At 43.5% G+C, this 18,172-nt stretch overlaps 1 protein-coding gene across 5 annotated transcripts in view; it reads right to left on the reverse strand.

Moving 5' to 3' along the window:
• Window positions 1–18,172, reverse strand: part of Tut7 (terminal uridylyl transferase 7) — a 57,943-nt gene that overhangs the window by 967 nt on the left and 38,804 nt on the right. For 3 of the 5 annotated variants that reach the window (XM_027409690.2, XM_035443021.1, XM_027409689.2), the window contains 10 exons: window positions 16,742–16,831; window positions 16,208–16,321; window positions 15,968–16,045; window positions 15,110–15,287; window positions 12,682–12,729; window positions 12,507–12,598; window positions 11,505–11,620; window positions 10,094–10,419; window positions 7,672–7,736; window positions 7,301–7,364 (listed from right to left, as the gene is read on the reverse strand). In XM_027409690.2, the coding sequence (XP_027265491.1) occupies window positions 7,301–7,364; window positions 7,672–7,736; window positions 10,094–10,419; window positions 11,505–11,620; window positions 12,507–12,598; window positions 12,682–12,729; window positions 15,110–15,287; window positions 15,968–16,045; window positions 16,208–16,321; window positions 16,742–16,831 (1,171 nt within the window). The remainder of the gene's footprint in view (window positions 1–7,300; window positions 7,365–7,671; window positions 7,737–10,093; window positions 10,420–11,504; window positions 11,621–12,506; window positions 12,599–12,681; window positions 12,730–15,109; window positions 15,288–15,967; window positions 16,046–16,207; window positions 16,322–16,741; window positions 16,832–18,172) is intronic. The other 2 variants (XM_027409692.2, XM_027409691.2) reach the window with 2 other exon arrangements.

Raw genomic sequence — 18,172 nt, forward strand, 5'->3', positions numbered from 1 at the left:
CGACATTAATGAACATTGCCTTACTTGATCTAAGTCACACAACAGTTACTGTCGGTCACTCACAGAGGTGTGTCCACTAGAAAGGGCACTTGTCCTGGGTCAAGTGGGTAAGCTAGACAGGAACAAGTGTACAAAGAGGCATTGCACAGTGCTTTCAAGTCCCTGCAGGGAGACTGTGTCCCCAGGCTGGCGCTGGGGCTGGAGGAAACCAACTCTTTGAACACTCTTTACAAAGGTCATTCTTTTCGTCTGCAACCAAACAGATGGCAGAGAGTTCTCTGGTCAGAAGTTAGTATCTCCCACCACTACCGAGTCTAGTGATACCTTATGGACTTACAAGGGGAAAATAAAATTCACTGTACTTAAAGGTGAAGGACAGGAATGAGAACTAATTAGTATTGAAGCAAACCACACTTTACAACAGTTACTGTGTTCAGGAGTCTGGGACACATACGTGACCTAGGCTAGAGAGCTGAGAACTCTGCATAGCTACTACTGAATAACTCTACTCAAACCAGAGAGAATACAAAGTGTTTAGTGACTGGCATCATGTCAACTACTTTTTTAAATTTCGGTTTGTTTTTTGATGGCCTGGAACTCATGGAGATTCGGCTGCCTCTGAGTGCTGGGATTAAAGGACTACGCCACCACCAGTACCACACCTGGCTCAAATCATAATTTTTGAAGGGTAGATGGAAACTTGCTTCCTTTTTTAAACTGTGCCCCCGCCCCAATCACTCATTTCCAAATGGATTGCAGAATTAAATGTCATTCAAAGAAAGTGAAAATATAAGCAGTAGTGCATATTTTCAAAGGCATGGACACAGTTTTCCTAAAGAAAAAACAATAATAAAATAGAAAACACACCTCTGTGGTGTTTAACTCTCACTGTCAACTTGACCGGATTTAGAAGCACCCAGGAGATAAACCCTAGGTGTGTTTGTAAGGGAGAGATAACTGAAGGAAGCCCCACCGCAAACCCTGGTTGTACTGGAGTTCACACAAACTTCTTGAAGACGTAAGTGCAGAATGTCTCTTAAGAACTGACTTTGCACACTGTGCTCCTACAATGAGTTCAATGCTATGGACAGAACCATGACCATGTTTCTCATTGAACTCCTCATGACTCTTAGGGCAATGGGAAGCAAACAAAATGCTTACAACTGTGGCAATGCGAATGTCTCTAAAGCGCCCCCCTTTTTTTCTTTAACTTCTGAAGAATTTCACTGATAGGTGAATAATCATTAAAAATAATTTTCTGTTACATGCCATTCAATTTTGGGTCACATAATTAACAATGCATTCAGGTAACTGGGCGGCACTGTTGTATCTTGTACCTGTGGTAGTGGTGCACGCCTTTAATCCCAACACTTGGGAAGCAGCAGCAGGCAGACCTCTGAGTTCCAGGACAGCCTGGTCTACAGAGTGAGTTCCAGGACAGCCAGGACCACACAGAGAAACCCTGTTTCAGAGAGCCAGGAAGAAACGCTTCTAACCTTCCATTTCTAACCTCTCAACCTTTGTGCCACTACCCATTCAAAACCCTGTCACAGGAGTCACCTAAGACCATCAGAAAATGCAGATATTTATATGATTCATACAGTAGCAAAATTACAGTTATGAAGTAGCAACAAAATAATTTTATGGTTGGGGGTCACCCCAACATGTATTAAAGGGTGGCAGCAGCGTTAGGAAGGTTGAGAACCACTGCTCTTTAAGTATTTTTATTGCTTCTCATTTGCTGTCAAGAAGACTATTGGAATTTCTCAGTGTTTACACATCAAAGACATAGGAATACCACACACACACACACACACACACACACACACACACACACACACACACACACACACACGTAATGCTTATCCAAAGAGGAAGTATCCTACCTCATTAGTGTAAATCATTTTTAGTAAGTGCATAAAATGTAACTTTTAATCAATTTTTATAACATTTATTTTGACCATTTACATAGTCAAAATAAAAAAGCCTAATAGAAGAAATATTTTTTTGTTTTTTGTTTTTTGAGACAGGGTTTCTCTGTGTAGCTTTGGAGCCTATCCTGGCACTCGCTCTGGAGACCAGGCTGGCCTCAAACTCACAGAGATCCGCCTGCCTCTGCTTCCCGAGTGCTGGGATTAAAGGCGTGTGCCACCAATGCCCAGCGAGGAAATTTTTATAGCTTGAGATTTAATAAAATGCTTTAAGATCTAATTTATCAATGCTTTTGTTGTAGTTAGTATGTCAGGGTAGTCAATTGATAAATAATACATTCATACAAGATGATTACAAGAAATATATACATATATTATAAAGAATGACCTACCACAAGCCTTTTCTTTATTCCATTTAATTCCAAGGCCTGAAGCTTTAAAAATCAGAGATATTTGTTTGTTTCTTTTTTGGTTTTTTTTCGAGACAGGGTTTCTCTGTGTAGCTTTGGAGCCTGTCCTGGCACTCGCTCTGTAGACCAGGCTGGTCTCAAACTCACAGAGATCCACCTGTCTCTGCTTCCCGAGTCCTGGGATTAAAGGCATGCACCACCAACACCCGGCCAAAAATCAGAGATATTTTAAGAGATTGGTAGTTATCTTTTCTCCTTCATGTTTATGTATATTCGGATAATAAATTTATCATTGTCCAGAATTTTAAAGCCCAATGGAAACAAACATTGTGTCGTTCCACCCCCCCATGTGTATGATAGTTTCATGTTTATGTACGTTCAAATATGCTTGGACATGTTGTGTATGTGTGTATCCACATATGGAGACAGGCTGACAATGAGTACCTTCCTCATAGTTTTTCTCTGTACATACTGAGGCAGGTTTACTTAGTTATCCAGCCTACTCTGGGGCTTTCCTCCCTCTCTACCTCTTGTGATTACAAGCAGGCTGCCACAGCCACTCTGGTCCTTACAATTGAATGCCAGCATTTGACTCACCGAGCCATCCCCAGCCCCACCAGTGGTCTTTATAATTTAAAGTAACAATATTTTCTGAGCCATGGCATCTGAAGCAGAAATGCATCTGTTTCCCAAGACCAGCAAAGTCAAAGCATAAAAGCACAGGCTGTCCATCAATATGTGCTCACTAAGGAAACTTCAAGGGGGTCGAAGGCACAGTCTGCAAAGGGGTTCAAGGGAAAGTAATTCTACCTAACAACAGACACACGGTTCACAAGCTAACAACGTAATTTACCCCTGCACATGACAGGTAAGCCTGGCAGCTGTCATTACTTTACTTCATGAGTTATTTTAAGGGTAAGGACAAATCCTACCCATCTACAACTTTTTTCTAGTAGAAAGCCGAATACAATTGTAATCAAATTTCCCCATAATAAGTTTTTTAGTTGCAGTATTTTTACCCAGAAGAATAACTAATAACTTGTTTGTAACTAAATAAATGTCAGTTGCCCATGCCATTTCTAGATATATAACTAACATCTGCAGTTTTCTTCTACTGTTTTAAAACTTGCAAAATTATAGTAAAATTCCACTTTCACGAGATGTAAACTCATGAGCTGAGCGATGCCGGTCTGTGCAGACTTGGGGACGGTGGGGGATAAGGTCAGTGGAACCACCACCCCCAGGAGCCTTTTCTCTGACTCACACACACAGTTGCTCACAGTGTTTGCCTGAGGTGTGTGCAGGACGCATGGCAGCCCCAACAAATAGAGGGAAACCCTGCCATGAGACAAACTACAGAACAGATGTTTATACTATAGTTCTTTATATGCCTGGCATCAAGAATATCAGTATTTTAACAATGTAAAATGTTTTGGGAAGATCTGTCAAAGCTGCTTAAAATAACATTCTTTTCATCTGTTTATCTATGGTACATCTGTGATTTTCAAACTCCCAGATCTACAGGGAAAACTATTCCACTGGCTCGTGGTGTCTGTTGTCCACACCTTTCCAGAATGCTGGGGTCATCTGGAAGTCAGCAAGTTATAACACAGCCCATTTATCCTCCCCGCCCACCACCCGCTCATCTGCAGGGCACCTCCATTCCCCTCTCACTTCTGTGTAGTGGACTTGGAGAGTACCCAACCGAACTCTTATTTTGAAGTGATGTGTCCCATGGAGAACAATCACAGACTTTCCTGAGAACTACTGGAGCTCCTACTCTCTCAAGCTCCCTTTGCTTATATGTCACTATACAGTGTTCTCCTTCAGGTCCAAGTGCAGTTGAGATTTGAAGACTACTGTTTCTTTTAAATTACCTTCCCTTATTGTACACATCAACCCCAACACCCACATACTTTACATTTTGTGCAAAGAGATCTGATACCAGGGCTGGGGATGTCACATAGAGAGCAGACTGCTTGTCTACTATGCATGAGGTGTGTGGCACAGCTCACCCTCAGTCACACTGTGAATTGAAAGCCAGTCTTGGCTACATGAGATACTAGTTTTAAAAAAAAAAAAAAGATCTGATATAATTTCAATGTTTCCCCTCAGTCTCTAAAAGAAAAAGTAAAATAATTGCAAATACTTAAGACAATGCCTCTTGGTACTCAAAACAAAACAAAACAAAACAAAAAACCCTTGAGTCAAACACATTAACAGCTCGAATGTCCCGTGGCCTCCCCCTCCCCCCCGCCACCCCCCCCACTAACAGCATTCGCAGACATTAGATACTCACAGACAACAGGCTTTCCTAGCCCAAAGCTTCCTCAGCTTCCCCCGAGTGTGGTCAGGGCCCTTGCCTCGACAGAAGAGGCTGGAATGACCAGGACACACAGCTCATCCTCTGAGGAGCCAGGGAATCTGTCATGGTCTGAGCGCAGCTAAAAAGTGAATACTCTGTTCTTAGCATTAGGATGCCATTCCTAGACTCCCCAGGGGATGCCTGAAATTGCAGCTCATCTGTGTTCTACATGTTCTGAACTTGTTCTTACATACCCACACTGGGACAGAGTCTAATGCATAATAGAGGTTACTGCTAACTGAATGAGACAGAGCTGTAGTAAAAAAAATCACGTGTCATCTTTAAAAATTTCATTTTCTAGAGATGGCTCAGCAGTTAAGAGTATTTGTTGCTCCAGTAGGAGACCCGGTTTGATTCTCAGCATCCACAAGGTAGCCTAGAACTATCTGTAACTCAATTTCCAGGGATTCAGCACCTTCTTCTGGCCTCCACAGGCACCATGCAGGCAAAACACATACATAAAAGACAGATGGGGAGGTCCTTCTGTGTATATGTTTCTCTTATTGGCCAAGAAAGGCAGGACTAGAAGAAGAGGAGAATTCTGGGAAGTATAGGCAGAGAGGAGTTGCACTGTGGGGACAGGATAGGACGCACGGAACCCTTCTCTGGTAAGATAAGACCAAGTGGAATACTTATATTAATAGATAGGGGCTAATAATTAAGACAGAGTTAGCCAAAAAGAAGCCCTAGTCATTGGCCAACAGTTTCATAATTTAGTCTGTGTATGTTTATTTGAGGCTCAAGGACCGGCCAGGACAAAGAACCTCACGTTACAAAAGACTTCCCTCCCCCATTCTTTAATAAAAAATGCAAAAACTTAAAAGGGACTGACTGTGCATGCTCTTGGTTCTTAACTTCCCTCCTTTAGCCTCCTTAAGTTTAAAGAGGATAAAGGGACCAGAATGGATTGATTAAGCAAAGCTACTCAGGTTATCTACTGGCCAGGACTCAGGGTTTCATCATGTTTTATAGTTTTGTAATGCTGAAAAAGTCACTTTCTTTCCTTTACCTAAATTTTGTCCTTTCTTTTTCAAGACTCAGAAGAACACTTGAAATACCAGGAAAGGACCTTCTTGCCCTGGTAGTCCACCATGTTCTCTTTAGCATCCCTCCACAGGCCTGCAACATGGCAGGAGGTGGCTCTGCCCTTAATACCACAGTCAAGGCCAAGAAGGCTCCAATTCCTTCTTGTGCAGTTCTGATTCTTGCTACCAAAGAAAAAGCTCTTTGCAAAGGCTTCAGCGAGCCCAGGTACCGAGCCCAATGCCGAGCTCAGTCTCCATACACAACTCTGAGCAGCATTTCACAGAGCACTTACTCGCTTGCACTCCGAGACCCAACTCTGGCTCCTGCTCCTTCTCTAGTCATCTTTCCCTCTGTCTTCTTTATTTCCAGGGTCCACAAACTTCCCTTTGTTCCATGTGCTTTTACTTGCTGGGAGATCTCCCCAGCACAGGGTCTTAAAATGCTATCTCCACGGTGACAACACTTATACTCCTTTCTGCAGCCTGGACCAAATAAATGCCAGGCTCGTAAGAGTCAACAGGCCACTCGACATCTCTGCCCTAGAATTCTACAGCTACCACTATGAAACAGACTTTGGTTTCTCCCTCTACAATAAAGTTCTCCTTTATTCTTCTAGCTCTCAGACAAAGACTGCCGTGACATCTGAGCCTCACTGTATTTTCATGTCACTGCCCAATACATCCATTTTGTTGGTGTTACCTTCAGAATATCCACACTCAACCATCCTCCCTGACAGTCTCTACCCAAGCCTCAGCTACCTAGGTAAAGATGCTAGTGGCTGCAGTGTTCCCACCCTAGCCTTTCACAAGTCTTCAAAGAGCACCATTCCTCCAGTTAAGTCTCCACCAGGTTCCCGTCTCACTAAGAAAAACGTTCCAGTCCCTCCTCACTGCTGGAGTTCCAGGACACAGACTCATCTCCACTGCTCTCCCGTGCTCACGCCACAACTGCCACAGCCTTGAGCTGAAGAGCAGCCCTCCCATCCTAAGACCTGGCTGACTTGAGATGTTTTACTAGAGGGGACAATGCCATACTCAGCATCATTTTGCAATTTCCCTGCTTAAAGTATCTGTCACCATATGGGTGTCCTTTATCATCTGTCCCTGACAAGACCGTGGAGGAGGGGCTTTGCCACTCACTGGGGTGTAATCAGGGTTGAGACCGGTATTTAATGAAGGGATAAATAAATGAAATAGCTGTCTGGCTGTAGAGTGGAGGCTTTCGCTCCTTCTGCTGGGATATGGCAGATAATCTCCACAGGAGACTACAGTGAGGGCAAGACAACGGCATCTCCACAGCAGTCATAAGATGCACAAGGAAGGATTCCATGGTTGAGGGTAGCAATTCTCCCCAAGAGGTTAAGTCACCCAGAACAAACCACTCGACAATCAGACTAAGGATGTAAGGTGGAAGCAAGGCAAGAGCTTTTTTTGTTTTCTAAGTTCCCCTGAGAGATTCTGATATCCCTCTGCCAGAACCACACAGAAATGGAAGAATCTCTAAAGGCATGTGGTAAGATATTCAGAGAAGAAAAACAACACATATCTGATCCTTTAAAAACCACATACCTGACTGGGGACTCAAAAATATGGTTGTTTTTTGTTTCTTTTTGTCTTCATGTAAAAGCACTGCCTAAAAAAATGAAATAGACTGGTTTACAAAGACTGAAGGTGAGAGTAACAAAAGCAGCCTCAAAGTGCATCCAAGAGCTGGGATTAGGCACATGGGTGGCAGATGTTTGCACATTAGTCATCCAGCAAGCTCCTGCTACCAGGGCCCAACAAGCCTTAACACACAGTACATGGGCGCAGAAGGAACAAGCACACAGGCTAGCCAGGAGGCCCAGCACACAGCTCCAAGCACTCCAGAAGACTGGGGGGTGGGGGGTGAGCAGGCAGAGTGAACAGGGCTCCCTTCTCAGGATTGGGCTGGCTTTTACCTGAGCAACTGGTCTCAAAGGGCTAGGTGAAGGGTATCCAGACACAAAATCTGGTTTACACAAACCTACAGAGAGAAAGGAACACTTTTCGTTCCTATTCTAAATAGAAAGCAACAGCCCTGTTTGCAAAATGTTTTAAGAAAAACATTTCTGTTGATGTGATGCAATTCCACACAGTCCACTGAAGGAATGACATGAAGGGAAGAACTCTGGGAACAGAGACATCTGATTATTTTAATTACCACCAAGCAGCATGTCCTACTCTAGTCCCACGTGTCACTTCCTGCTGACTGTTGACATTACCTGTAAACACTACATAGGTGGGTTTCTAGACTAGGGCTTTTCCTTACGGCTGCCAGAGTTCTCTGTGTGTGTGTGTGTGTGTGTGTGTGTGTGTACGCACGTACGTACGTATGTATGTGCACATGTGTGTGTACATGTATCTGAGTTCATTCAAGAGCAGTCCATTCTAGTTTGAGGGGACAGGGTGTCTCACTGGGACTTCCTTAGTTAGGCTAAGCTATCTGCTTAGTGAGCCTCAGGATCTACCTGTCTGCTTCTCCAGCACAGGGCTAAGAGCATCCACTATAATGCCTTGCTTTTCATGTCCACACTGGGGACAGAACACAGGTCCTCGTACAAGCCCTTCTCTAACTGAGCCACCCACTTAGGCCCCACTCTAACGGTTTTGAGACAGACTGGTCAGTAAGTTAAGGCTTGCTGCTGGACAAAGGAATGCTCCTGCAGGGGAGTGCAGGAAGACTTAGCTGGAGGAAGAGGAGAAGGAGGCCAGGAAAGTCTGCTTTATGCTGTTTGTAAACACAGTCTTGAGTCTTTATCCAAAACAGAGTACAAGAGGAACTTTGAATAAACTGTTAAATTGTATCGATATTGTCTAGGTCCAACTAGGTTTAAGGAGGCTGCTGTGTGAGCTCAATGAGGTCACCTTTAACTATGCTTAACTTTGAAATAGTGCCTAATTGACCCTCAGTGGCATGTTGACTGAATGTTAACATGTCATTATTTTAATTTCTTTAAATCACATCTCCTTCTTATAAAGGGAAATCAAGGTAAATACTGGGGTTAAGTTCCAACCTCCTTAGAAGAATAAGGCTAACTCAGGCCATAGAAGCCAGCCAAAGCTGTATCGTTCATAAATATTCAAGCATTACTTAAAATAAAAGAAAATGTTAAAAATTTCTATATAAGGCTCCCTTAAAAAATAAATAAGGATGAGTTGGGCATAATAGCACATGCATGTAATACCAGAAATCAGGAGGCAGGGGGATTCTGAGTTTAAACCCAGCTGGGACTATATAGCAAATTCTAGGCTGGCTTTAAATATAATAGTGAGTCTCTGTCTCAAACACACAAAGAAATAAATTAAACAAAACAATAAACAACAAAACAAACAAAGGAGATCTAAAACTTTCAGTCTTAAACACCCAGAGAATCTTCCAGGCAGACCTGGTAGCTAAAACGGAAGAGTGCATCGGTGCTCCCAGCACACGGGTGTCTGGAGGGAGGAACTGCCCTAACTAACATGCTCAGCAAATGGGCAGTATCAGTTACCCTCTAGGGTTCCTTGTCTACGCTAATCCAGTTTCCACCCAGGCTTATTCTAAGGACCAGTGCAGTCTATAGGTTGTTTTTAAGGCCGTAACTTATACAGGTTAAAGGTGCCCAGACCCTGTTAAAAAGGTCCCATAATGGACACAACCTATTCAGTAAAATGACCAACTCACTTACATCTAGCAACATAAAGGTTCAATGTGTGGGGGTAGTTTGATTTTAGGCTCAAGACAGGGTCACACTAGGTTGCCCAGGCTGGTGTCACTCTCCTGGGCTAAGGTGATCTTCTGTTGTAGTGTCCTAAGTAGCTCCAGAAGAGCTGTGGATGACTCTGAACTGTGGGCTGTTAAGACATTTTTCCCTTCATCCTAAGAATAGCTATCTATGGTCACTGACAGAAGGTATTTAAATAAGGGCTAAAGATGAAACCCACCCACAGTTCTCTGTACACACGAACACTGTCAACGCCCTTCTATTCTCTATTCTCTTTACTATGCACCTGCTCAGCCGCTGCTTCCCCTGGTGACCAGGCAGTGCGTACAGTGAGCAGTTGCGTGCCTCTTGCTCTAACTCGTTCACTGGCTACTGAGACTATGCTTATAAGGACTGGAGATGAGCCAACTGCCACTTCATTGATAATCTTTCACTCTCCTAAGACTAAGGACTAAGCAGTTATGCCATACAGAGGGTGGGCATTAAAGGTGTGTGTCAGGGGAGACGGCGCTTCCTTACAGCACCATTTTTGCTGAGTATATGGATTCCTTAAAGAAACAACACAAAATGTGAAAAGCTCTAAAAGGTTAACATCCCTTGAGCATAGACATCAAAGTCTTTGGAGAGGTGTCTGTACCTGGAGAGCCTCTGAACTGTGGGCATTCCTTTTTAATGTGTCCTTCTCTTCCACAGATGAAACAACGCTTTTCTCTCAAGTCTTTGTCATCCTGTCGCTTCCATTTTTCCACAGGTGTCCTGAGAATCTTCTCCCGCCCCAGGTCCACGACTGCCCTCGATGGCTTCGCTTTGGAAGCTACGCACTGTGGGGGCTTGTCTTCTTTAGTCAGCACTTCCTGTTCTGTGCACTTGTTCTGAATTTCTCTGTCCTCTTTACTTCTTTTTTCTTTGCTCTCAGAGTATCTTTGGTTTGGGGTATCTTCCTGGTCTCGCCGTCGCCTCACTCTATCAAAGATAAAATAGTAATAGCAAAGTGTCTACAGAAACTTAACAAAATATCAAGTTATGTACAAATGTAGAGATAAGCAGGACCCGAAAGCCCAGAGCCTGTCTGTCACAATGCTGCGAGGTCAACACTCACTGCTAAGACTCGAGCTAATGCCTGTTTTGATGACCTGTTAATGAAGTTCAAATCATCAAGTGCTTTGTGTTGATAAGTGTTTCTGATCAATCAGCTTTCACAAGGCAGTGAAAATCTGAACTATAAAACTTGAGTTTCAAAGAAAAAATTTGACAGTGGTTTTGAGGAGGTTTATCTTAATAAGTGTCAGTCACTTTCCCCTTTATTTTATTTTTTAGAAGTGACTTTATTTTATGGATATGTATGTGTACCATACATATGTAAGTGTCCCTGGAGGCCCTGGAATTACAGTTACAGGGGATTGTGAGCCACTGGCTGCAGATGCTAGGAATGGAACTTGGGTCCTCTGCATGAGCAGTAAGTGCTCTTAACTACTGAGCCCATTAACTACTTCAGTCCCATTTATTTTATTTTTTGAGAGAATATGACACACAGCCTAGGACGGCTTCATATTCTCTTTGTAGCTGAAGCTGGTCTTGAACTCACCATTCTCTTGCCTCAGCCTCCCAAGTGCATAGAGTACCCATAAATGGCACCCAGGTATCAAGATCATTTCTTTCTGCCCTACTGATCACTAGTCCTTAATTCCAGATTGTGACCTACTTTGCCTAAGTGTATTTTGAAATAAGAATAGCACTGCCCAGTTAACAGCAACACCACTGTCAGTCAGAAGAACAATGGTCCAAGCAGACCATAAGAAATACCCCTGCCTCTCACTGACACCATCAGGAGACTGGAAGGTGGTCGAGTTCACGTGAGCCAGACCTCAGCATCTGGAACCGCAGCCCCATGTGGATCACTTCATTTTGATTTTTTAAAAAATACCTTAAATTCTCTGAAAAATGTCCCATTTCAGAGGCTTATTTTCCTTTTACCAACAGATCCACCCTGAGAAACCAGCCCAACAAGGAAATAAAAACAAGGCTACCCCTTTTGAACGTGTGCTTACTTTCTCCTCATAGGACAGTCCTTCATGAAGTGTCCGATCTTTCCACAAATTCGACAACACCTGTCATTTGGAGCCAGTTCTCCCTCAGTTAGGACATCTGGATCAAAAAAGTATTCCTACAAGAACAGAGCTGTGTAAAAAAAAACAGCAAACAAGACCATGGCACACCACATAACCAGTGCGAGAACAGGTTGGTATTTAATATTTGTATTGTTCATCCCAAACAAGGCCTTAACACCAGTGAGAGGCATATGATAGACTGACCTAAACCTGTTTCTTTAATTTCCTGAAATTGGAGGACACTGACCACATTACCCCCCACCCCCCCCCCCCCCCCGGCTTCAACATAAAAGGAGGAGCCCAGGCCACGTAGAGGGTGTCAGGGAACTAAATGGCCTGTATCAACTGCCATGAACTGAGAAACACAATCTACATAGGTGTGCAAATTCTACACTAAGGCAAAGTAAAGAGTTACACGCGAGTGCTGGTGCTGTTGTGTGGCTTCCTAAGAAAAAGAAACAGAAGGGCGGCTTCAGTGTCTGCTGTAGGAGTTTGTGGGATGCTGCATCCCACCCGCACACTTACAGAAGAAAGTACTCATTTTAATGGACTGTGCAGGGGAAGGGGCTCCTGAATAAGCATGAGAAGTACCACTGTAGATGCCCAGAGTAGTATCTGACAGGAGCCCGACAATGTTATGTTAGAAATACCTACACACCTCTATGTACAAGTTGCAGCAAAGTCTTCCTGGTTGTTCAAAGGGGACAAAGTTCTAGACAGAGGGAAGGAATAGATTTGGAGAGACCTACCGCCAAGTGGGGCCACAGTCAGGAACACATATATCAAAACACCTGCACATATTTCCAACACCAGACCACAAAAGGACACAGGAGAATACATACATATGTCAACCCGCTCTACTCGACCATCCTTGAATGCCTGCATATGGGTGGGTACGATGTGCACCTCAGTGGCTTTCTGGAATTTCTAACACAAACTCACCATTTTTGAAGGGTAGTCCTTTGGGAATCCTTTGACTGGAATTCCAAATACTCTTCTACCATTGATAAAAGCTTTCATTATAAAATTTGTCACTGTAAAGAAAAAAGTAGGAATTCAGTTGCAATAGTCACAGGGACAGGAGATTGCACAAAGTTTACAAACAAGTGCAACTTACTTTTCCTTGATAATCCAGCACCAAGATTGTGGTTCAAATCAAAGGGATCTGAGTGAGAAAACAAGAGAGACAAGAAGATGACAATGAGGACATCCCACCACCCATGCATAACCTAGGTCCACACAGCAAGCAGAGAATGTTGCCTCTTTGCTGACTAGTAAGAGTTATGTACAGCTAAGCAACAGGCAAACCTAAATATAAGGCAAGATTTCCCAAGAGCATTAATCAGAAAAAAGCATCTGCCATCTTTATAGTGTTTATACAGTCTTTCATGTTATACAGGTTACCTACTTCTGGAAGACAAGACTCATTAACCAGGTGGCTTAATGTCCATTTTGTCTTCACATTAGAAACCACAATGTAAATAAGTAAACCAACCAGGAGCACCAGTTCCTGCCTGTAATCTCAGCACATAGGAGGCAGAAGTAGGAAGACCAGGAATTGGAGGCACCCCTGGGCTGTATAATGTATTCCAGGCCACCCTGAGCTATAGAGTGATTCTGAGATGGTAAATATTGATTATCAGTGCCAAGGGAGACAGTTCAGGGCGTAAGGCGCTTGTTACACACTTGTCAAGACCTGCGTCTGAATCATAAGAACCATGGAAAGCCAGATGCAGCGGAAAGGAGGTAAGGAAAGGCTGAGGGTAAGCATGACAGATGTAGCTGTGAGCGAACTGTTCCATAAAACAGTGCTGTCAAGCACTCCTTCTAGACCAACTATTATTTTATAGATGATTCACTATACTACAAACACATTACTAGTGGTCACCATGTGAAGATAGACATCATTTTCTTCCTGTCCAAGACAGTCCTGTAAAAGCAAAGTTTCCCAGATGCCTCTTTTTAGAGCCCTCCACAGGGACATGAAGGGCCCCATGTGCACAGCAGCACAGAAGGAGCCAGGGAAGGAAGCCAGGCATCAAGACTCTGCCAGCTAAGCTTCCAGCGGGCAAACACAAGGCTGGGGAACATAACATCAGATGTTACCATCAGCTGGAGCACAAAGCCCTTCCTTTGCCTCCTCTTGTAATAAGTGTGATGAGACTATCATCCCAGACAGACCAGTCTTGCTCTCCTCTATCGGTGTGTGTTTATGTGTTGTGTGTGTGTTGTGTGTCCTTTGCCTGTTTGCTTGGTTATAAAAGGAATACTGTACATTAGTTACCATACAACTGAAAAGACTGCTACTAAGCCAAGCGTGGTGGTGCATGCCTGCAACCCCAGCGCTTGGGAAGCTGCAGCAGGACAGCTTTGAGTTTCAGGCCTGCCTCTCAGTGCTGAGATCACAGATAGAGGCTATCACACTTTCAGCTCACCTAATGTGCTGAACGACAACAGAAGACATTGTAATACAAGAAGACCTCCTTCTCCACTAATTCTGCTTTGACAGAAGCATCCAAAATGCTAAATCTCCACCCATAGCCCAGGCTGAAGTTCATAGCCCTGCATCCAACACTACCCAAAGAAATGAAGTCCACACACCGTCCAGACACCAGTGCATGGTAAGAAAATGGATCCTATGAGACCAAGAAGACACTTCCTCAGCTACTTCCCAGCTCATTAAAACATTTACCCTTCATTTTGACTTTTTAAAAATTATACTCCTAACAGGGACAACAGACTCCAAACATCAATGCTCCAATGGACCCTTGAATTCAGTAGGGTGACCTGATCCATCTCCCTCAGCCAAAGGTTTGAGCACCAGGCCCAGTTAGAAAAAGCCTCTCCCTATGGTCAGCACTGACAAACTGTTTCAGTAAGCAAAGGTCCTAAAATTCATTTCTAGTGGCATTCTCCAACTTTCAGTATAGTTTTAAATTATTTTAACTTTATTATAAAAAAGACCCTTGCAAATACATAAAAACATCACACACCAAAACTAACCAGACCCAAAGTCCATACAAAGCAATGAATCTCTATACAGTTAGAACAGGCTTTCAAATAGGAACCTGTGGACTCCTCACTCTTTCACACATTCACTTTTAAATGTTTCATGCACTCATCCACGAACAAAAACAATAAAAACAACAACAACAACAACAACAAAATCCACGACAGACTTAGAACGAGAAAAACAATTTGCTCTAGGTATTAAATATCCCACTGTCTTGAAGCTGCCTCATCTCGACTGGTGCCCTTTTCCCCCACCTGGGTTCTGCTCAACGGAGCCGTTTTGACTGATGAGAGGCCCCCCTGGAGGCATCAGGTATTTGAGATGAACCTTTAGGGTGGTGTGGGCCACAACAGGGCTGCTGCACTGTATGCTCTGGGCAGCAGTTCAAGAAACTGCCCCACGAAAGTTGTCCTGCCAGGAGAGCCAGGGGGACTCATAGTTCAGACTCAACGTTCAACTTAAAAGGTTCTGCAAACCACTGCCTCACATTTGCTAGGCCAACACGTCACTTCTAATTTGACTTTATTCATACCTTCAATAACGATGTATTTTGAGGTCCATTGTTTCTTAAAAGTTGTAAGCAGACTTTTCCTTCTGATGCTGATCACATGTTCCTTAAAGTCAAACTCCTCCGTGTAGAAGCGGAGAAGTCCCAACCACAGCTGCCCAACAGATTCTGTGTTTCTTCCATATTCTGGCCAATAAGCGGGCTAGAGACAGAAGGAAACAAGGGATGTCACGCCACCGTAAAAATGTTAACAGTCATACACATCTGCACCCTAGGAGGAAAAACCTGGACTAATCAACTGGCTTATAAACACAAAAATGTAATTGTGTGAGTTCTTGTTCACCTGTATTTTTTTTCCTTTCCTTTCCTTTTCTTTCTTTCTTTCTTTTTTTTTTTGAGACAGGGTCTCACCATATATAGCTCTGGCTGTCCTGGAACTTCCTTAGTAGACCAGGCTGGCCTTGAACTCACAGAGATCCACCTGCCTCTGCTTCCCAAGTGTTGGGATTAAAGGCATGTGCCACCATGCCTGGTTTTCTTGTATGTTTTAAAACAGCATTTACATGAGTGTATTAACCTCCTCTGTTGGAGGCATCTCGAATGTGATGGCGGGAGACTCCGTGAAGAAGCCTGGGAGTTGTGCAGTCAGCAGAACTCAGTGCAAATCTACACAGAGTCTCAGAAAATCACCCTGCAAAAATGTGTTCCCTTGGAATAGTTACTACCAAGAACCACTGGACACTGATGAAATCCTGGGTACAGTGCCTAAAAACACACTTAGCTTAATGAGGGGACACTCGTGAATGCCAATCTTCATTCTCATAACAAACAGATGCAACTTTTAGTCAAGGCTTAGGAAAATCTTTACCTTAAAATACTCACCAATTCATCTATTTGATCAAAAAAGTAAATATTCCAGCCATCAACAAGTATTTCTGGTTTCTTTTCACCTCTGTATATCTGAAATTAAATTTAAAAGTATTAGTACAGAATGAAAGATGAATGCATTGATACCCAGACGTCTAGGAAAAGTTAAAGACTTAACTACAGAACTACAGCACACTAGCAGAAGCAGAGGCTCAGAGACAGCCCGTGTTGTGAGGACACAGGCCCCGTGGGTACCTCTTGAAGCACAGGGATGACAGGTGGAGACCTTTGCTGAAGGAAATATAGCACCATAAGAGTGTACGCGTAGGACGACAAGCTGCCTCGGGACGCGTCACCGATGTCACACATCTAGAGGGAGGAGACAACACTCTAAGACCATCATTGCTACCCAGCTTGTAGTCACCCTCGTACCTCGTTTGAGGAACTAACGAAAAATCACATTTCTGAAAATGAAGATATGTCAACTAAAGCAACCAACCCAACCTAAATCAAACTGAACTCAAGAAAATAGCGGACTGTTAGTCACAGCAGTACTATCATGAAAAACTAAAAGACATCAAGCCAGGTTTTGGTGCCACACACCTTTAAGCCTAGCGCTTGGAAGGCAGAGGCAGGAGGATCTCTGTGAGTTCAAGGCCAGCCTGTTCTATATAGCAAGTTCCAAGCTAACCTACTATGTGTGTAGGATGGCAGTGTCACACTTACGCTTTCAGAGGTTTGCAAATACAGAACAGTTTCCAGAGAAGCCACAAGCAGCAGTGCACCCACCTTTGTGAACACTTTCATGGTGTAGCACAAATATTTCACTCTGGGGTCAATGGCTGAGTATGCAGATAAGAGTCTTGTGTTATGAAGAGCCTATTGAAAAGGAAAAGGCACCATGAGGCTTTGAAAACATTCTGACCTGGAAAGGTTCACATCACAATACATTTTAGAAAGTTCTTTTTTCTGTATGAGATAAGCTGTGTTAATCTAGGAGATAATAACAAATACATGCAACTTCTGATTTCATTAATAAATCTTTAGTCTGAAGAAAAAAAAAAGCCACTGAAATAAACAAGCATGTTACTAGGTATGGTAACACAGGCATGTCATTCTAGCATTTGGGAGATGGAGGCAGAAATACAATAAGGAGTTTCCTTTAAGTAGAACTAAGATTATCCTTTTCCCTGTGGCGTCATTTGAGTAAAATGCTCTCATATCCCCTTGGGCCTGGAAGCAGTTACAAGTAAGGCCAAAATGGAGGGACACGGAACACAAACAAACTACAGCCAATTCAAGCCAGGGAGACAAACCTGCTACTCTGACCTTGTTCCAAGTGAATATTTACTTGAGCTTATGTGTGCATGTGTGCGCTCTCTCTCTCTCTCTCTCTCTCTCTCTCTCTCTCTCTCTCTCTCTCTCTGATGCACATATACAAACTCTCACACTTAAATGGATGAGCATTTACCAACTCACTGACAAGAGTGAGGATGGAATGCTATGTCCCTCGCGCTATATTTTCTCGCCGGCAAGAAATACACGCAGGACACTCGGATCCTTCTGCAGACAAGCTTTAATGCATCTTGAGACCAGAGCGGAGACACTGAACTAAGAAACCCATCCCTTAAAAAGGCTGACAAGCAGCCGCCTGGGACGTGTTACCCTATGAATGGCTTCAGCTCCTCAGGCCAAATGAGCCACGGGATAGGCAGAGATCAAAGGAATGGAGATTACCCAGCGCCTGTGAAGTAATTTACATCTTGGTGTCTTTAGGCACCATTATTATAATGGAGGATGCAGGAAACGGCCCCCTACAATGCTAGGCAAATATCCTACCACTGAGCTACACTCTTAGCCCCTGTGGATATGAATAGCTACTCAATTCACCACAGTCCCAACCTCAGAATACTACAAGGCACACACCATGCACCCAAAAAATTCCCAAAGAGAGGGGAAAACAAGGGCGGAGAGCTGCCTCAGTCATTTGGTGTTAAGGCTGAGCAGCCAAAATGACAGGGTAAGGAGGATGAAGTAAATGCCTCATTTCACTTATTTACTTAAAGGGACATTCATCCCTTTTTATCTCCCTAAAGAAAATTCCTGAAACACGAGGCATGGTAGCCTATGCTTCTAATCTTAGCACTAGCCCGGTGGAGCCAGGAGCTCAATGTTACCATAAGCTGTACAGGTCACGGCTAACCGTGGCATTATGAAACC

This window comes from Cricetulus griseus, chromosome 3 (assembly GCF_003668045.3).
Source record: "Cricetulus griseus strain 17A/GY chromosome 3, alternate assembly CriGri-PICRH-1.0, whole genome shotgun sequence".
NCBI lineage: Eukaryota > Metazoa > Chordata > Mammalia > Rodentia > Cricetidae > Cricetulus > Cricetulus griseus.